This window comes from Lontra canadensis, unplaced genomic scaffold (assembly GCF_010015895.1).
Source record: "Lontra canadensis isolate GAN:19392208 unplaced genomic scaffold, GSC_riverotter_1.0 scaffold19, whole genome shotgun sequence".
Classification (NCBI taxonomy): Eukaryota; Metazoa; Chordata; class Mammalia; order Carnivora; family Mustelidae; genus Lontra; species Lontra canadensis.
The window spans coordinates 13112849-13134267 of record NW_022631013.1 but is presented as its reverse complement, the minus strand read 5'-3'; the positions used below and the strand labels follow the sequence as shown (position 1 = coordinate 13134267).

General features: G+C 42.6%; 1 protein-coding gene across 3 annotated transcripts in view; it reads left to right on the top strand.

Moving 5' to 3' along the window:
* FBXO10 (F-box protein 10) overlaps positions 1-21419 on the top strand; it is a 68305-nt gene that overhangs the window by 24447 nt on the left and 22439 nt on the right. For all 3 annotated transcript variants that reach the window (XM_032860619.1, XM_032860618.1, XM_032860617.1), the window contains one exon: positions 18783-19373. In XM_032860619.1, coding sequence (XP_032716510.1) covers positions 18789-19373 — 585 coding nt within the window. In that variant the 5' untranslated portion in view covers positions 18783-18788. The remainder of the gene's footprint in view (positions 1-18782; positions 19374-21419) is intronic.

Below are 21419 nucleotides of genomic sequence, written 5' to 3'. Positions count from 1 at the left end.
GTGGAGGGATTTTGAGAGAATAGAATGAAATTATGCATGAAAAGTGCTCAATATGGTGTCTTTCAGATATTCGTGCTGAGTAAGTGGTAGCTGCTGCTGGTTTTGTTGTTTTCTATTATTACGGGCTGATTTCCCTACCTGGAGGTCCCTTTATAGGCTTTAAACAAAGGCTTTCCCTCTTACGGCACTCCTGAGCACTTTTTCACTTAAAGAGATTTTATGGTTTGGGGGCTTTGTCTCCTACCAGACTTGAGGATAGGGTCTTCGTTTTATTCCTCATTCCCTTACAGTGCGGACTACATACTCAGGTTTCTTTTTTTATTCCACAGGGATCTTTGTCACAGTACAAATTCAGTGGCTAATGGATTAAACAGTCTCAGCTATTCTAATATACCAGATAGTGATGATGATGATGATGATGGTGATTCATTCCTTTGATAAATGTTTATGGAACACCTACCATGGACAAGGCAGAGTTCTACACATAATACAAAGCAATGATAGGAAGTTTCTGCTTTTCGGGACTTGCTCAGGGGAGCCAGACAATAAATAAAGAAAAAAATATTATTTATAAAAAGATAAGCTCCTTGAGGGCAGGGAATGTGTATAATTCATCACCATGAATTTCCTCATAGTAGGTGTCACTGTACATCTGCACACACTGTCTCACGTGTCACATGGGCAGTCCTTATAACTGGGCACTTCTGCATGTCCCTCCCACACGCCACACAAACCCACCCACACAGACCCAAGTGAACTATAGAGATGTCACTAGACAACTCTGTAGTTTTAGAGGTTTTAATCCTGACCCTACCTTGCCTGTGCATCATGCTGCCCAGCAGACTGGCCAGCAGACCCATTCTCTCAAAAGCAGTGGGAACCTAGACAGCAGAACAAAGCAAAGCTTCTCTTCCAGTGCCTGCTGTTGACCAGAGTCCTGCACGCTTCTGTAAGCGTATTCACTCCCGATTTCTCCTTTGCAGAGTCCTTTTCCATTACATGCCCTTTAGATGTTAGCCTGGCAAGGACTCGGTCATCAGACTTCTCTCTGTCTCTCTAGTGAGCTCATCCCATCCCATGACTTCAAATGTCATTCAGGTCTCTCTTCCAATGTCACTTCCCCAGGGACCTGTTCCTTGACAACCGATTCTAAAATGGCACACACACACATGCCCCTTAGTCTGCTTTATTTTCTCCTCATAGCGTTTGTTACTGATTTTTAAATTTATTGTCTATGTCTAAAGGTAGTACTTCAACTTGTTTACTGCTTATCAGTGCTTAGAACAATACCTAGTGAGACAGTGAGCAATATATGAATCTTCGTTGAATAAATGATTTTCTTTGGAAATTCTGAAAATGCTCATGAAGTGTAGTAGGACAGCCATCATGAGCCTGTTTACAGATGAGGGCAGAGGTTCAGAGAGATTAAAGGATTTGCTCAAGTCACAACGCTGGGAAGCAGTAGAGCTTGCTTGTTGAGAGCCAAGTCTTATGGGGCTCACGTCCCAAGAGGGTGCGCTCTGCCCCACCTGCTGAAGCTAGGGGCACCCGGTGACTCAGAGAGTTAGGAGGATGCCACATAGAAGCCCTGAGTTCTCACACTCTTGGGAACACACAAAGGGAACAACTTGAGGCTTACCTCAGGCCCTGTTCCCTCCTGTCCCAAACAAGTTCCCACTGTTGTTTCTCCAGCTCTTTCCAGGCTCACACTCCAGGTGCACAAGCCCTAGGGGACATTCGTTGCTTTTAATTCCATAGCTCAGAGGCCCCACTGGCAAAAAGGAAGGGCAAAACTTGAATACATTTTTTTAAAGTGTTACCTGGTTATAGAAATCCCTGTTGCTGCATGGATCCCCACGGATTAGTGTAAAGGTACAGTAAATAAAGCCAATGGAACAATAGGGAGTGTAACAGCTGAATAAAAGGAAGTCCTCTTTGAGTTCAGAGGGGGGCCTCGGGGTAGAATTATCAGCCTCATTCTAGATTGAGCCTGTGAGGTGTTGCTAGAGTTGGGGACATGGCCAAGTTTAGAGGAAGGCATGTGCTGAAGGGTGGGAAATCCTCTGCTGGCATATCTTCCTTCCCTTGACAGGCCTGCTGCAAGACCCATAGCTTTCACTGTGGGGTGGGCTTCTTGGAATCCTAAGAAAACTGAAGCTCTAGTAGTTTCCATGCCAGGCAGCTTTGCCCCAAATCCTCTGGAGGCCCTCACATAATCCTGAAAGAAGGAAACCATCATTTAGTATTTGCTAAGTTGTAAATTTCTGCTATCACTATTCTATCCGACCTACCTCTCATGGATGGATCTCCTTGAACTAGAGCTCTGATCAGGCCACTCTCCTCCTGAGGAACCTACAGTAGACAGAGTACAAGCTTCCAGGTTTGGCATCCAAGGCCTATACCACCATGCAACATGTATAAGAGAGCAGAACTCCAGTGGCTCCAGGGGAACAGAACTGAGACCAACTAAAGAAGTAACTAAGAGCTGGATTTTGGCTCAGTCTTGGGAAGTTCACTAAAGGTGGCTTCAGACAAACCATCGAATGGGCATCTCAGGGTATCTGGGAGCTTCCTACTAGTGCCGTTTAGAGTTTCACATGCTCTATCTGTCAGGAAGGCCTAGGTTATACTGTGGTAACAGTCCCTAAATTCTCAGTGTCTTAACCCAAAACAGAGGATTATGTTTTATGCATGATGTGTGTCTGTTTCAGGTTAGCATGGGGATGCTGTTTGTCCTCCCAGAGTAGCCACGGTCTCAAATGTTGCCAGTTGGGCTGCCCAAGAAAAACAGAACTCAGGATGATCTTGCATAGGCGGTTAAGTCTCTAGTCCGGAAGTAGCACACACCCCTTCTGCTCAAAACTCATTGATTAATACTAGCCATGTGGCCCACCCAACCACTGGAGGGGCCAGTGCGAACCTATCAATAACCCCGGAGGGGAAACTGGGACTAGTTGGTAAAAAGCACTAATTCCCAACACAGTGGACCTTGGATCTCCTCATGGTTGCAGAAATCCTCTGGGGTAGTGTCAGGGTCTCCAATTTATATATGAGGAAATGGAAGCCCAGGGCGTTAAGTGACTTGCTCAAGGTCTCCTACAACATGGTCCAGATCTTCTGACTTTGCGATGATACAGGGAGGGCCATATCACGGAGAGGGGTGAAAGCTGAGGAGATATGTTTATTGAGGGTGCTGTGTCAAAGTCGGGGATGGGGTCCCTTTTTATACAGTCACCAGGGACCTTGGTAAGCATGCAGATAATTGGTTTTACCCCAGAGACTCTCATTCTGGAGATCTGAAGTGGGGCTAGGAACAGGCCCTGGGTGATTCTGAGGTAGAGGACCAAGAGCCATGTGTTAAGAACCACTGTTAGGGGAAGTGTCTTCAAGTCTGGCTTAAAAATGTTCTTTCCTCTTGAGCTCTATAAGCTACAGCAGTGCTCAATTCTTGCTATCCCAGGTTGTCTATCTCCTATTAAGCTTTTCTCATCCCAGTACCCCCACACTCCATAAGGGCTATATTTACAAAACAAATGAACTCAGGAATAAAAGAGATTTTTATTCTTTAATTTTTTATTCACAGTGGAACTTCAAGAATTTCTACATGAAAATTTTTTTTAAGATTTTATTTATTTATTTGACAGACAGAGATCACAAGTAGACAGAGAGGCAGGGAGAGAGAGAGAGAGAGAAGGGGAAGCAGGCTTCCTGCTCAGTAGAGAGCCCAATGCGGGACTCGATCCCAGGACCCTGAGATCATGACCTGAGCTGAAGGCAGAGGCCCAACCCACTGAACCACCCAGGTGCCCCTACATGAAAATTTCTTTATGGATGCAGGAAACTTGAATAGAGAGGGAAGGTCCTTAAAACTGGGTTTATATAGTTAATTAATTAATTAATTAATTTTATTGACATATAATGTATTATTTGTTTCAGGGGTACAGGTCTGTGAATCATTAGTCTTAGACAATTCACAACACTCACCATAGCACATACCCTCCCCAGTGTCCCTCACCCAGCCACCCTGTCCCTCCCCCCAATCCCACAGCAACCCTCAGTTTATTTCCTGAGATTGAGAGTCTCTTCTGGTTTGTCTCCCTCCCTGGTCCCATCTTGTTTCATTTTTTCCCGCCCTAATCCCCACGACCCCCCACCCTGCCTCTCAAATTCCTCATATCAGGGAGATCATATGATAATTGTCTTTCTCTGATTGACTTACTTCACTTAGCATAATACCCTCTAGTTCCATGCACATCATTGCAAATGGCAAGATTTTGGGCGGCGGGGGGGGAGGTGATGGCTGCATAGTATTCCATTGTGTGTGTGTGACCACATCTTCTTTATCCATTCATCTGTTGATGGACATCTAGGTTCTTTCCATAGTTTGGCTATTGTGGACATTGCTGCTTTAAACATTGGGGTGCACATGCTCCTTCGGATCACTACGTTTGTATCTTTAGGGTAAATATCCAGTATTGCAATTGCTGGGTCATAGGGTAGCTCTATTTTCAACTTTTTGAGGAACCTCCATACTGGTTCCCAGAGTGGCTGCACCAGCTTGCATTCCCACCAACAGTATAGGAGGGATCCCCCTTCTCCACATCCTCGCCAACACCTGTCATTTACTGACTGGTTAATTTTAGCCATTCTCATTGGTGTGAGGTGGTATCTCACTGTGGTTTTGATTTGTATTTCCCTGATGCCAAGTTATGTTGAGCACTTTTTCATGTGTCTATTGACCATCTGGATGTCTTCTTTGCAGAAATGTCTGTTCATATCTTCTGCCCGTTTCTTGATTAGATTATTTGTTCTTTGTGTGTTGAGTTTGATAAGTTCTTCATAGATATTAGATACTAGCCCTTTATCTGATAATGTCATTTGCAAATATCTTTTCCCGTTCTATTAGTTCTCTTTTGGTTTTGTTGACTGAATCCTTTGCTCTGCAAAAGCTTTTGATCTTGATGAAGTCCCAATAGTTAATTTTTGCCCTTGCTTCCCTTGCCTGTGGTAATATTTCTGTTGCTGCAGCTGAGGTCGAAGAGGTTGCTGCCTGTGTTCTCCTCAAGGATTTTGATGGATTCCTGTTTCACATTGAGGTCTTTCATCCATTCTGAGTTTATTTTTGTGTGTGGTGTAAGGAAATGGTCCAGTTTCATTCTTCTGCATATAGCTGTCCAGTTTTCCCAACACCATTTGTTGTCTTTTTTCTATTGGACATTCTTTCCTGCTTTGTCAAAGATTAGTTGACCATAGAGTTGAGGGTCCATTTCCGGGCTCTCTATTCTGTTCCATTGATCTGTGTGTCTGTTTTTGTGCCAGTACCATACCGCCTTGATGATGACAGCTTTGTAAGAGCTTGAAGTCTGGAATTGTGATGCCACCAACTTTGGCTTTCTTTTTCTACATCCTTCTGGTTAGTCAGGGTCTTCTCTGGTTCCATATAAATTTTAGGATTACTTGTTCCATTTCTTTGAAAAAAGTTGATGGTATTTTGATAGGGATTGCATTAAACATGTAGATTGCTCTAGGTAGCATAGACATTTTCATGATATTCTTCCAATCCATGAGCATGGAACATTTTCCCATTTCTTTGTGTCTTCCTCAATTCCTTTCATGAGTACTTTATAGTTTAATGAACACAGATTCTTTGCCTCTTTGGTTAGATGTATTCCTAGGTATTTTATGGTTGTGGGTGCAATTGTAAATGGGATCGACTCCTTAATTTCTCTTTCTTCTGTCTTGCTGTTGGTGTATGGAAATGCAATTGATTCCTGTGCATTGATTTTATATCTTGACACTTTACTGAATTCCTGTATGAGTTCTAGCAGTTTTGGAGTGGAGCCTTTTGGGTTTTCCATTTAAAGTATCATATCATCTGCAAAGAGTGAGAGTTTGACTTCTTCTTTGCCTATTCGGATGCCTTTTATTTCTTTTTGTTGTCTGATTGCTGAGGCTGGGACTTCTAGTACTATGTTGAATAGCAGTGGTGATAGTGGACATCCCGCCTTGTTCCTACTTTAAGGGAAAAGCTCTCAGTTTTTCCCTGTTGAGAATGATATTCGTTGTGGGTTTTTCATAGATGGCTTTGATAATAATGAGGTATGTACTCTCTTTCCCTACACTGTGAAGAGTTTTGATCAAGAAAGGATGCTGTATTTTGTCAAATGCTTTTTCAGCATCTACTGAGAGTATCATATGGTTCTTGTTCTTTCTTTTATTAATGTGTTTGATCACATTGATTGATTGGCGGATGTTGAGCCAACCTTGCAGCCCAGGAATAAATCCCACTTGGTTATGGTGAATAATCATTTTAATGTACTGTTGGATCCTGTTGGCTAGTATTTTGGTGAGAATTTTTGCATCCGTGTTCATCAAGGATATTAGATTGTAATTCTCCTTTTTGATGGGGTCTTTGTCTAGTTCTGGGATCAAGGTAATGCTGGCCTCATAAAATGAGTTTATAAGTTTTCCTTCTATTTCTAGTTTTTGGAACAGTTTAAGGAGAAGAGGTATCAATTCTTCTTTAAATGTTTGGTAAAATTCCCCTGGGAAGCTCTCTGGCCCTGGGCTCTTGTTTTTTGGGGAGATTTTTAATGACTGCTTTAATCTCCTTAATGGTTATGGGTCTCTTCAGGTTTTGTATTTCTTCCTGGTTGAGTTTTGGTAGTTTATATGACTCTAGGATTTCTTCCATTTCTTCCAGATTGTCAAATTTGCTTATGTATAGTTCTTCCTAATATGTTCTTATAGTTGTTTGTATATCTTTGGTGTTGGTTGTGATCTCTCCTCTTTCATTCATGATTTTATTAATTTGGGTCCTTCCTCTTTTCTTTTTGATAAATCTGGCCAGGAGCTTATCAATCTTATTATTTCAAAGAACCAGCTTCTAGTTTTGTTGATCTGTTCTACTGTTCTTTTGGCTTCTATTTCATTGATTTCTGCTCTGCTCTTTATTATTTCTCTTCTGCTGAGTTTAGGCTTTCTTTGCTGTTCTTCCTCCAGCTCCTTTACATATAGAGTTAGGTCGTGTACTTGAGACCTTTCTTGTTTCTTGAGAAAGTCTTGTATTGCTATGTATTTTCCTCTCAGGACTGCCTTTGCTGTGTCCCAAAGATTTTGAACAGTTGTGTTTTCATTTTCATTTGTTTCTATGAATTTTTTTTAATTCTTCTTTAATTTCCTGGTTGACCCATTCATTCTTAGTAGGATGCTCTTTAGTCTCCATGTATTTGCGTTCTTTCCAACTTTCCTCTTGTGATTGAGTTGTAGTTTCAGAGCATTGTGGTCTGAAAATATGCAGGGAATGATCCCAGTCTTTTGGTACTGGTTGAGACCTGGTTTGTGACCCAGGATGTGATCTGTTCTGGAGAATGTTCCATGTGTACTGGAGAAGAATGTGTATTCTGTTGCTTTGGGATGAAATGTTCTGAAGATATCTGTAATGTCCATCTGGTCCTGTGTGTTATTTAAAGCCTTTTATTTCATAGATGATCTGTCCATTTCAGTGAGGGGGATGCTAAAGTCCCCTACTATTATTGTATTATTGTCGATGTGTTTCTTTGATTTTTTTTATTAATTGGTTTATATAATTGGCTGCCCTCGTGTTAGGGGCAAAAATATTTAAAATTGTTAGATCTTCTTGTTAGACTGACCCTTTAAGTATGATATAGTGTCCTTCCTTATCTCTTATTATGGTCTTTGACTTAAAAATCTAATTTATCTGATATAAGGATCGCCACCCCAGCTTTCTTTTGATGTCCATTAGCATGATAAATTGTTTTCCACCCCCTCACTTTAAATCTGGAGGCATCTTTGGGTCTAAAAATGAGTTTCTTGTAGACAGCATATCAATGGGTCTTTTTTTTTTTTTTAATCCCTTCTAATACCCTGTATCTTTTGATTGGGGCATTTAGCTCATTTACATTCAGGGTAACTATTGAAAGATATTAATTTAGTACCATTGCATTGCCTGTAAGGTGACTGTTACTGTATATTGTCTCTGTTCCTTTCTGGTCTGTTACTTTTAGGCTCTTTCTTTCCGTTGAGGACTCCTTTCACTGTATCCTGTAGGGGTGGTTTGTGTTTGCAAATTCATTTAGTTTCTGTTTGTCCTGGAAGTTTTTATCTCTCCTTCTATTTTCAATTACAGTCTAGCTGGATATAGTATTCTTGACTGCATGTTTTTCTCGTTTAGTGCTCTGAATGTATCATGCCAGTCCTTTCTGGCCTGCTGGGTCTCTGTGGATAGGTTTGCTGCCAACCTAATATTTCTACTGTTATATGTTACGGACCTCTTGTCCTGAGCTGCTTTCAAGATTTTCTCTTTGTCACTGAGACTTATACGTTTTACTATTAGATGATGGGTTGTGGACCTATTTTTATTGATTTTGAGGGGGCGTTCTCTGTGCCTCCTGGATTTTGATGCTTGTTCCCTTCACCAAATTAGGGTAATCCTCTGCTATAATTTGTTCCAATATACCTTCTGCCCCCTCTCTCTTTCTTCTTCTTCTGAGATCCCAATTATTCTAATATTGTTTCATCTTACGGTATCACTTATCTCTTGAATTATCCCCTTGTGGTCCATTAGTTGTTTGTCTCTCTCTTGCTCAGCTTCTTTATTCTCCATCATTTGGTCTTCTATATCACTAATTCTCTCTTCTGCCTCATTTATCATAGCAGTAAGAGCCTCCATATTCCATCACACCTCATTAATAGCTTTTTAAATTTCAACTTGGTTAGATTTTCGTTCTTTTATTTCTCCAGAAAGGGATCCTTTTTCCTCCGAAGGGGATTCTCTAGTATTTTCCATGCTTTTTTTTGAGCCCGGCTAGCACCTTGGTAATCATCATTCTGAACTCTAGTTCTGACATATTACTAATGTCCGTATTGATTAGGTCCCTAGCCATTGGTACTATCTCTTGGGTTTTGGGGGGTTTTTTTCTTCGTTTTTTTCTTCATTTGTTTGTTTTTGGGGGTTTTTTTGTGGTGAGTTTTTCTGCCTTGTCATTTTATCCAGATAAGAATAGATGAATGAGAGAACAAAATACTAAAAAGGTAGCAACAAGCCCAGAAAAATATACACTAACCAAATCAGAAGAGACCCAATACTGGGGAAAGAAGAAAGGGGGAAGAAAAAGAAAAAAAAAAAAGAAAAATATATTTTAGACTGGTGAATAGAACAGAGCCACACACTTGATTTTGAGTGTATTTTGGTCTGTTAGAAGAAACTGCCTCCCAAAATTTTAAAGAAAGAAAAATGTATATATATGCAAAAATAAGGGTAAACATGATGAAGGGATGGAATATGACTGTAAGGATGAAAATTTAAAAAGATCCTTAAAAAGGAATTGATAAGAAGGTGGTTGAAAAAAGAGGAAAAAATGTGATTAGGCTGGAGACCAAAACAAAGCCATGTGCTAGATTTCAGGTATATTTTGAGCTATTAGAAGAAACTGTATCCCAAAATTTTAAAGAAAAAAAAAAACCCCTATATCTATACAAAAAATAAGGTTAAGTACAAGGAAGGGATAAAATATGACTATAACAATGAAAAATTTTTAAAAAGATATTGATAAGATAAAATAATTTAAAAACGTTAACATAGGAAAGAGGAAAAATTTTTTAAAATAGAATAAGAAAAAGAAAACAAAATTAAGAAAATTTAACTTTGAAAAACTAAAGAATCATGGGGGGAAAGCCATGAATTCTTTGTGTTGCTTTCCCCTAACTCTGGAGTTCCACAGTTCTCATTGATTGGTGAACTTGGTCTTGTGTGGATATTCTTGCTAATCTTCTGGGGGAGGGTCCTCTTGCCCCGTGATTCTCAAATGTCTTTGCCGGAGGCAGAATTGCACCGCCCTTGCCAGGGGTCAGACTAAGTAATCTGCTCTGGTTCATTCTCGAGAGCTTTTGTTCCTGAATGCTTTCCATAGAGCTTTGGAGGACAGGAATGAAAATGGCAGCCTCCAAATCTCCCACCCCATAGGAGCGGAGAGCTCGGGGCCCCACCCCTCGGTGTGCCCTCAGAGAAAAGCAGTCAGTCACTCCCGTCTCCCTGGTCTCAGGCCGCACTCTGTGCTCACCTGGCCTGTGACCAGGCGTTTCTATCTCTGGTGCACAGCTCTGTTTGGAGTCTCCAAACCCAGCAGATTCCTGCCACGCGTTCTCGTGCCGCTCCTCCTGGAGGAGAAGGAGGGGGTCTCTCTGGATCTGCCACTTGTGGGGTCCCTGCTCGAAGAGTAGTGGCCCGACTGTGCCTCAGATCATAGTTTAAGGTAACCCTGAGCTGAGAGACCCTCCTTGGCTCAATCTCTGTAGTTGGCCTCCCTACTCTGATGCCTGGGAGCTCTGCCACACTCAGACACCCCTGGTCTTTTTGTGACCCCATAGGTCCTGAGACCACATTGTCCCCATGAGGGCTCCGCCCCCTGGTTAGCCTCTGGAACAACATCCCTCACTTCTAAAAGTTCCGATTTTGTGTTGTGCAGCTCTCTCACTTACCAAGAGCCTACCCCTTCCCCCAACAGTTATCTTCTCATATATTGCCTCGGAATCACTTCTCCATCCGTCCTACCTTCCAGAAAGTGATCAATTTTCTGTTCCTAGAATTGCTGCTCTTCTTCTTTTCCATCTCCTGTTGAGTTTGTAGGTGTTCAGAATGGTTTGATAACTATCTAGCTGAACTCCTGAGACCTAATAATATTTAGGTCTTCTACTCCTCCACCATCTTGCCAAGTACTATGGCTCAACTGATTTTTGACAAAAGTGCAAAAGCAATTCAATGGAGAAAGGATAGGCTTTTCTACAAATGGTACTGGGACTATTGGACAACCATAAGCCCCCAAAAATGAACTTCAAACTAAGCCTTGCACCTTAATCAAAAATTAACTCAAAAGTGGTCACAGACCTGCATGTAAAATTATAAAACTTTAAGAAAAAAACATAGGAGAAAGTCGTCAGGATCCAGAATGAGGTAGAGTTATTAGACTTGACACCAGAATTACAATTCATAAAAGGAAAGGAAAAGTGTCAGAAATGTAGTGCTAGTTTGGTGCTAGCATAAGGATTAACAAATAGATCCATGAAATCGAATAAATCACCCAGAAATAGACCCACACTACTGCATTCGATTTTGAACAAAGGCACCAAAGCAACCCAACTGGGGAGAGGAGATTCTTTTCCATGAATGGTGCTGGAATCACTTAATTTCAACCACTGCTTCATACCATAACAAAAATTAATTCATGATGGATCATGGATCAAAATATAAAAGTTAAATCACAATGCGTTTAGAAGAAAATATAGGAGAATATCTTCACAACAAGGGAATTAGCAAAACCTTCTCGGTTAAAAGGGATCAGTCATTTGAAAAAGGTGAGTTAGACTTCAGCAATATTTAAAACTTCTCATCAAAAGACACCATCAAGAAAATGAAAAGATAAGTTATAGACTGGGAGAAAATATTCACAGAACATATATTTGGTAAAGGATGTATTAGAAAGTCCTATATTGAATAGTAAAAAGATTACCCAATTAAAAAAAAATAGGAGATGTGAACACACTCAAAGGGAAATTGAAATATATGTCCACAAAGCATTTGTGTAAGAATACTCCTAGCAGCAGTATTCATAATAGCCCCAAATTGGAAACAGTTCAGTCTTCCGTCTGTAGGAGAATTGATTTTTTAAGCCTGTAATATATCAATATAGTATGCAATGAAATAATTGCTCAGCAATAAAAAGGGATGAACTACTGATACATGCAACAAAATAGATGACTCTCAAAAAGGTAATACTAAGTGAAGGAAGCCTTAGCACAAAAGAATACATACTGCACGTTTCCATTTATATGAAATTCTGGAACAAACAAAACTAACATATGTTGGAAAATTCACAACAGTGTTTGCCCCTTGGGATTTGGGGTAGGAATTGACAGAAAAGTCATGAGGGAATATTCTGGGGTGATGGTAATATCCTATTTTTGATATGGGTTGGAGTTACACGTGTGAATGCCTTTGTCAAGATTCTGCAGATGCACACTGTGGCACATCTGTACCACGGAATGCGCCTCAGCTTTATAAAGAAAAGGACTAGTGATGTGCACAACTTGAATGAATCTCTAAGGAACTATGCTGAGTGGAAAAAAAAAAAAAAGCCAATCCCAAGAGATTATGTACTGTATGATTCCATTTATGTGACATCTTGGAAGTGATAGTGTTTTAGAAATAGAAGACAGGGGATGCCTGGGTGGCTCAGTTGATTAAGCGGCTGCCTTTGGCTCAGGTCATGGTCCCAGGGTCCTGGGATGGAGTCCGGGATCGAGTCCTGCATTGGGCTCCTTGCCCAGCAGGGAGCCTGCTTCTCTCTCTGCCTCTGCCTCCTTGTGCTTTCTGTCTCTGACAAATTAATAAATAAGATCTTTTTTTAAGATTTTATTTATTTATTTGACAGAGAGAGATCACAAGTAGGCAGAGAGGCAGTCAGAGACAGAGAGAGGAGAAAGCAGGCTCCCTGCTGAGCAGAGAGCCTGATGTAGGACTCGATCCCAGAACCCTGAGATCATGACCTGAGCCGAAGGCAGAGGCTTAACCACTGAGCCACCCAGGCAGCCCTAAGATCTCTTTAAAAAATAAAAGAAATGGAAGACAGATTAGTGGTTATAAAGGATTAAGAACAGGGAAGAAGAGAGGCACCTGGGTGGCTCAGTTGGTTAAGCGTCTGCCCTCGATTCAGGTCATGATCCCAGGGTCCTGGGATAGAGCCCCGTATCTAGCTCCCAGCAACATGAGAAGCCTAGCCTGTTATTCCTCTCCCATTTCCCCTACTTGTGTTCCCTCTCTCACTGTGTCTCTCTCTGTCAAATAATAATAATAAATAAAATCTTTTTTAAAAATACAAGTAAAGAACAGGGAAGAGGCATCAGGATGGTAGATGTGGTTATAAAAGAGTAACATGAAGGATCTTGTGGTATCAGGGCCTTTTAGTGCCTTGACTGTGGTAGTGGATACCCAAACCTACACAGGTGATAAAACTGTATAGAATGTAATGCAAACAGACACAAAAATGACTCCAGGTGAAACTGAAGAAATCCAAATAAGGTAGTAGGTTGTCTCAATGTCACTGTGCTGGTTGTGATTGTAGTTTTGGAAAGTGTTGCCACTGTGGGCAACTGAGAAAGTATATAAGAGATTTCTCTATATTATTTCTTAAAACTGCATATGAATCTGTAATTATCTACAATTACCTCAATAAAAATTTCAATTAAAAATATTTCTTAGAGGGATGCCTGGGTAAGGCATCTGCCTTCAGTCGGTTAAGCATCTGCCTTCAGCTCAGGTCATGATCCCAGTGTCCCAGGATGGAGTCCCCACATCAGGGACTCCCAGGATGGAGTTCCCACATCCCTTTACCTCTGCCTGTCACTCCCCCTCATTGTACTTTCTCTCTCTCTCTGACAAATAAGTAAATAAAACCTTAAAAAAATTTTTTTTCTTAAAGAAGTGTCTAATATCATGTCTGGGAGGATATATAAAAACTGAGCCAGGAATATCTTGACATACCACATGGCAAGGATGCTATCAAAGATTACTGAGGTTGTGTCAAAATGACTGAGGAACCAAATTGAGGCCAAAGATGTCTCAATTTGAGCTTCAGTATGAATAGCAGTTTCAAAGACTTTAAACCTATAAAATAGGTTTAAATCCATGAATTCATCATAATAGTTTAAACACACACAGATTGGTTACCTTCAAAGAATAATGGATGCATGGAACCAATTCATTGTCTCGATACCTAGAAAATGAAAGAGGCCTTTTTTAAGGGTACAGTACAGTGGGGTAACCAAATGGTATTTGAGGAGAAGATCTCCTAATATAATTTCTTCACCAAAGAAATTAACCAAATGATACAGTTAGAATTCTCACCTCTTTGTTACCTCCAGGGAATTCATGGATCTAGGTATTGAGCATCAGTGGACACTAACATCAAAAAAAGAGACAGCCAGACTTGTGGACATTTGATGATAAAAACATGCAATACCACTTGTACCCTTGCTAAAGGGATTGCACCTGAGTCTGATCAAGCCTCTGGATCCAGCTGCCAATGTGCAGAAAATACAGAAGACAGGGCAACAAGTTGAACTCTCCCATGAGAAAGCATGCAGTCAGCAAAATTCCGACGGAGGCTGGTCAGATGGTTGAGCTTCTTCAACAGGCAACTTGAAAAGAAAGGGATGGAAGGGGACCCTGTGGGTGGAATGACAACCAAACACACATTGAACTAAAAACCTGAGGACAAAAGTCAAACTCTAGAATCTAAAGATGTATACTTAGGTGGTGAAACCACAAAGAGGAAGTGATAATACAGAATCAGGAGTATGTTTACCTTTGTGGGAAGAATTGGATTGGGGCACATGGGGAGGCTTCTAGAGTAGCTGACAAAATTCTGTTTTCTGATTTCGGTAGTGGTTAGCAGGATGTTTCCCTCATAAAACAAATCACTATACAAATCACCATGTACTCTTTTTGATTCACACTTTAAGAAGGCTGCAGTAGAATTATTCTCAGGTAGCTCTGGGAAGCCAAAAGTGGAGCTTGATGTCTGAGGAGAGAGGATGAAGAAAGGCCCTGTGAGCAAGGTGCTGTTGGGAGAGAGATGGTAGGTGGGATGAAGATCAGTGATGAAACTAGAGAAATAGACCAGCTCATAGCTGTCATCTGTGCTAACTTTTATCCTGGAAGCCATGGGGAGCTATTGAGGAATTCTAGACTGACAAGTGGCGTACCCATATTTACATTTTAGAAAGCTTCCCTTGGTGGCTGGATGTGAAGTGGATTGGATGGAGGAGGCAGGACTAGTTGCAGAGAGACTGGCTGAGAATCCAAACCAACGATGGTGAGGCCAGAAACAACTCCGTGACAGAGAAAGGAGAGAGGAAAGGACTAATTTGAGATTGCTTAAGAAGGTGGAAACACACAATGTGAGAGAATATCTGGGAGAGAGCAGGAGAGAAGTCGACAGAGAAGAAATCAGGGAGGTTTCCCTCGTTACTGACTGGGGTGGCAAGGTGGAAGGTGATGGTGCCATTAACTGGGACGTGTACAGCAGGCCTGGAGAGATGATCATCTATACTATTTTGTAAATTGAGATACAGTTTACATACAATAAGATGCACAGAACAGAAGCAATGCAGTCCAGTGAGTTTTTCAGATATTTGCATGTGTGTGACTAACACAGCAGTGAAGATGTAAACGTTTGCTTCACTCCCGAAGTTTCCATGTGACCCCTTGAAGTGCTGTTCCCATTTTCTCAGCGTAAATGATTTTGTCTGTTTTTGAACTTCACTTGTATGGAATCATACAATATGTTGTCTTCTGCAACTGGTTTCTTTTGCTTAACATTATTGTTGTGGCTCAGCTGTCTGTTGTATATATCAGTAGTTCATCCCCTTTTACTGCCGAAGAATGTAGCATTCCATGCGTACACCATGCTTTATTTATCCGCTCTTCTGGCGGTGGACATTTCGGTGGTTTCAGATTTTATGTTTGTTTTACTATTAAGAATAAAGCCTCTGTAAACATTCTCCTATAAACCATTGTGTAGATGTCCATTTTCATTTATCTTGGGTAAATACCTAGGAGTGGAATCACCTAGGAGTGGGTCATAGCATAGGTGTGTGTTTAATTGCAGAAGAAGCTACCAAACAGTTTTCTAAAGTGATTGTAGTATTTTATGCTCCTACCAGCAATGTATGAGAATTCTGGGAGCTTCACATCTCAATGCTTTGATGCTTTCCGTGTTCTTTGTTTCAGCCGTTGTAGTGAGTGTGACACACATCCCTCTCGTTATGGTTTTGATACAAATCAGGTAATGAATACTAATGATGTTGAACATCTCTTGAACTTGTTGCTGCTTGTTTTTCTTTTGTGAAGTTTCTGTTCAAACCTTTGCCTATTTTTTGTTGGATTTTTTAAATTACTAAGCTGTAGGATTTCTTGATACATTCTGAATATGAGCCGTCTGTCCTGTATGTACATTGCAAAGATTTACTCCCATTCTTTCAAATGCCTTTTCATTTTCTTAATGGTATCTTTTGATGTGCAGAAAATTTTAATTTTGAGAGACCAATTCATTATTTTTTGTCTTTTATGATTAGTACCTTTTGTGTTCTCAGAAATCTTTGCCTATCCTGAGGTTGCATATTTTCTTAGGTTTTCTTTTTTTTTTTTTTCTTTTTTTCAGATTCATATATTTATTTTAGAGAGAGTTTGTGTCTCCCCGGGGAAGGGGAGGGGCAGAGGAAAAGGGAGAATCTCAAGCAGAGTCCCTGCTGGGCATAGAGTCTGACCTGGGACTCAATCCCACAAGTTCTCTCTGAAAAAGCCTGAAAAGGTATGGCTAAAGAAGGAGGTGAAGAACGGGAGACAGGTATCATGGAGACTGCTGTGAATAAAGCAGTGTTCGTGTGAGGAAGTCACAGCTACCAGGAGCCCAGCCTTTGTTCTGTGATGTTTACCAGTCCAGAGCGTGGCTTTTCTTCAACACTGTCAAGGACTTCGGAAAGTCTTACGAGGTGATCGTTATAGAGAAACCTACATACCCAGGCCCTAATACTAATCTGTAGAGTTAGAGCCAGACCTGTTACGATGAAGCTCAGAATTCTTGTAGACATAGTCACACATTTGTGCTTCCAGCCTTCCTGAGCCTAGATAGCTGACAGGTATGATCATCATGTTCATAAAACGGAGAGGAAAACCAAGGCCTTGAAGAGGTTTACAACTTGATTACAGTCTGTTGTGAAGTCTGCCTATTTCCAAGTTTAGTTCCTACTTGTCCAGAGACTTTATAGGGTTTCAGACTTGGAAGTTGCTCTAGGTCATCTAACACAGTCCCCTTGTGTTTAGGTGGGGAAACGGACACTCATAAATGAGAGGGCTTTGGCTAGGTTTAAATAACAGGAATTCAAAGAAGCCAACTTGAGCAAAAAGAATTTATAACAAGAGTACAGAGCCAGCTGATGAAATTTAAAAGGCAAAGCTAAAGCTGAGTTTTGGACAGAGGCTGGAGCCATGACCTGGAGTGCTGAAGAGAAACTGGGATGCCCCTGGTTTATCCCCTTTTCTCTGTCTCTGATTTATGCCCTTTTTTACTGTCTCTGATTCATTTTTCTCTCAATGTAGACTAACTTCTTCTGCCCCATCCCCACTCCCACCCCGGCAGAGAGAATGGTCACTAGCAACTTTTCCTGAGTTTATAACTTGGGAAAGAAGTCATTCATTCTCTTCTATTCAGGGAAGAAGTCAACCTGATTCTTTTTTTTTTTTTTCCTTAAGATTTTATTTATTTATTTGACAGAGAGACAGCGAGAGCAGGAACACAAGCAGGGGGAGTGGGAGAGGGAGAAGCAGGCCTCCGCTTCAGGGAGCCGGATGCAGGGCTCGATCCCAGGACTCTGGGATCATGACCCGAGCTGAACGCACTTAACTATTGAGCCATCCAGGTGCCCCAGAAGTTGACTTGATTCTAAAATTGCAACTCCTACTCTCCTGGAGATCTCAGTGGCCCATTTGGAGCGAACCAGAGTCCAGCTATTTGCTGCCAAGGGTCTGGGGTAGTATTATTCTACAGACATAGCCCGGGGAGCCCTGCATCTCCAAATATGTGGGGTGAATTGTTGTTTGGAAGGGGGCAGAGAGCAAGGGAGCAGATGGCTGGGCAGCCAGTAGGGTAGGTGTTTCGGACAGTAGGGTTGCATCAGTATCTAATAGAGCCAAGACCAAAACCCACAGCCTGTGATCCAGCGTCAGTCTTTCCTAAGGCTGCCTTACGTGGGAGACAGTGGAAATTATTATTATTATTTTTTTGGACAGTGGAAATTATTTGATCTGGTAACAGGAGAGGCAGACAGATGGACACTCACTGCTCAGTTCTTACTCCTATTGGTGTGAAGAAATAGAGATCCCTTCCTTGAGAGTCTAGGAAATCCAGAGCTCTAGGACTGTAGCAGCCAAAGGTGGGTTCCCTCTGTATTAGTCCAAAATCTTAGTGACGAGTTATAGAAACCCAAATCAAGGGGCGCCTGGGTGCTTCACTTGGTTGAGCGACTACCTTCGGCTCAGGTCATGATCCCGGACTTCCAGGATCGAGTCCCGCATCGGGCCCCCAGCTCCTTGGCGAGTCTGCTTCTCCCTCTGACCTTCTCCTCTCTCATGCTCTCTCTCACTCATTCTCTCTCAAATAAATAAATAAAATCTTTAAAAAAATTTTTAAAAAATAAAAAATTTAAAAAAAAGAAACCCAAATCAAACCAGCTTAAGCAAAAAAGGGTATTTATTAGAAGGTCATTAGATACCTCAGAATTGAAAAAAGAACTGAAGATTCCAGGGCAGCTTCAGGAATCTGGAATCTGTACCACCAGATCTTGTGATCTGTGATCACTTGTGATCACATTTTTCTTTCTCCTTTTCACTTTTCATCCTTCATCTCCTCATTTCTGCTTGGCTCTAGTACCACAAAGTTTTCTCCACAAGTGGGGAACATGGCTGACAGCAGGTCAGAGTCATACCCCACAGAGTGTCTGGCCAAGAGAAAAGAGAGTCTTCCCTGCTGGCTCCAGCCAGAAAAATCCCAGGGGAGAATTCCATTTGAGGGGTTGGAGTCCTATGACTGGCTAAGCCTTGTTCCCTTGCATACCCTTGGGGTCAGGAGAAGGCAGGGAATATTTTAAGAAAGAGAGCTGTAAGCAGGGGCAGCAAAAACCTCTATTGTTTTGTGTCTGTCTCCCAGGTGACCATGGAGGCCGGCGGCCTCCCCCTGGAGCTGTGGCGCATGATCCTAGCCTACCTACACCTGCCCGACCTGGGCCGCTGCAGCCTGGTATGCAGGGCCTGGTACGAGCTGATCCTCAGTCTCGACGGCACCCGCTGGCGGCAGCTGTGTCTGGGATGCACCGAATGCCGCCACCCCAACTGGCCCAATCAGCCTGACGTGGAGCCTGAGTCTTGGAGGGAGGCCTTCAAGCAGCATTACCTTGCCTCCAAGACCTGGACCAAGAACGCCTTGGACTTGGAGTCCTCCGTCTGCTTTTCTCTGTTTCGCCGGAGGAGGGAACGCCGTACCCTGAGCGTTGGGCCAGGCCATGAGTTTGACAGCCTGGGCAGCGCCTTGGCCATGGCCAGCCTGTATGACCGAATCGTGCTATTTCCAGGTGTGTATGAAGAGCAGGGTGAAATCATCCTGAAGGTGCCTGTGGAGATCGTAGGGCACGGCAAGCTGGGAGAGGTGGCCCTGCTCGCCAGCATCGATCAGCACTGCTCCACCACTCGCCTGTGCAACCTTGTCTTCATGCCGGCCTGGTTCTCCCCCTTCATGTTTAAGGTGGGTGCCCGCATCCAGATGGGTGGCCTCTCTGGGCCTGACTTGGGCCTCTTCACAGTGGGTTTATGACCCCATTTTTTTGGAATTGAGGGTTTTGTTGTTGTTCCTATAACACTCCTCTGAATTCTGCACCAGATGAGAAATGGGTAAGGGATCAGTAATGATCAACAATCTGCTTTATTTTTGGCAAGACTGTATTAAAAAATAAGCCAAGGACTCAAGACCCAAACTGCTTTGTACTTCTTTCCTTCCACACTGGACGAACTGGCTCCGCAGGTAGGGTAGCTAGGTGGGAAATCCAGGTCCGCGAGTGTGCCACATGGTGACAGGAAGCAGAGAACACTTCATGCCCAGAGACGGCCAAAGCCAGGGGAGGCTATGCAGGACCAGTGACCTTTAGCCCGTTGGCCCCCCCCTTGGAGAAAGGTTGGGGAAGGTCAGACTTTTACCAGGGGTGACTGGGGAGAGGGTCAGGAAATACCAGCCTACACTTATCTTCTAGGAACACAGAGCACAGCTGTATTCAAAGCCAAGTATGTATTGACATGTGGGTAGATCCCAGCAGAATAGTCTATGGCTTTACATTGCCTGGAAACATTATAGCATCTGGACTTCTAACCTGTCCTAATAAGTATATTGCCACTATGACTACCAGTCAAAACACATGGTCTCTCAGGTTAGTAATAATCATCATATGACAACAGTGCACTTACCATGGGCCTGGTGTCTGCTTTCCAGCCATGAGAGAGAGGGGTCATGCCGTCTGGTTTTCTAGATGAGCAAACTGAGGCTCAGCACAACTAAGTGACATACCCGGGTCTCAGACTTAGTAAGGGACAGAACTAGGACCCAAGCCTATACTCATAATCTAGGTGACTTTCCATCTGTGACTTCTTTTGTTCCCCACAACAAACAGTGGTGGTAGACAGTAGACTTGGTATCCCCATTTTGCTGATCAGGGCCGCTAAAGCTCAGAGACGCTAAGTAACTTTCTCAGGTGGATAATTACTCAGGTGGTTAGAACTCAAATTCTAAGTACTTTTGAAATTAACATAATGCTGGGTTCCTTGGAAACTTAAAAGCCTGTTTTTTAGGCCTAGAATGTTCAGAAGGACTGATGAACAACTCCTGCGCTGGTCTGTAGACCCTGAAGAAGAGTTTGATTCAAGAGCCTTCGCTTTTCCTATGACATTCACTCTTAGAGGAATATGTTTGGTTCAGCCTCTCCTTCTCCCTCAGAAGCACAGTTGCAGATGCTCGGGGGTGGGGCCTGGCATACAGTAATGCTCCGTCCGTGATCATCTTTTAACTGAAAACAGGACAAGGGGCTAGGATGACCTTGCCTGTAGAACGCAAAGGCCAGGGTGATTTCACAGCGGTTTTCAGGGACTTCTGAGGAGAACCCCAGCAATGGCTCTGCATCTCCAGAGAGCTGGTGTTCATCTACAAAGAGGACCCAGTAAGAGGAAAATGGATTTAATTGCAGCAGGAAAAAATTAAGTCAGCCATAAGGAAGCTTATAGGGGTTAAGATGAGTAAGTTCTGGGCCAAGCTCTCCGGGTGCTCACTGCTAGAGAATGTAAAAATGGTTCAGGGGCGGATGTGTCTGGATTACTCAGTGGGATCAGGAAACACTCCCTCCTTTTATGGTTCATATCCTTCTGATGGAATTTAGGGTGAAATCTGGAAACAGTTCTTTTTCAGGAATATAGAGTAACTGGGCTTCTCAGCCAGGCTTGGGAGCTAAGGGGCTCGTCTGAGTGGTGTGTGGGATTCAGCACCTCCCCACTTCAGCGGAGCCTCTGCTCTTTGTGTCCGTGACCCTGGGTCCCAGTGGCTAATGTTCAGTCATCCGGCTCTTTTCCTCACTCTCTGTTAGCCGGCAAACCCCGTATTGCATACAAGCAGCCTCAGAGAGATGAAGTCCTGTCCGAAGTAACACACTTGAAAGAAGCCGAGCTGGGAGTTCTGTGCAGCCAGACTCCAGAGCCCGTCTTACCTACTGCTCAGTACTGCCCGGCTGTGGCAGCACACCTTGTCCCCATC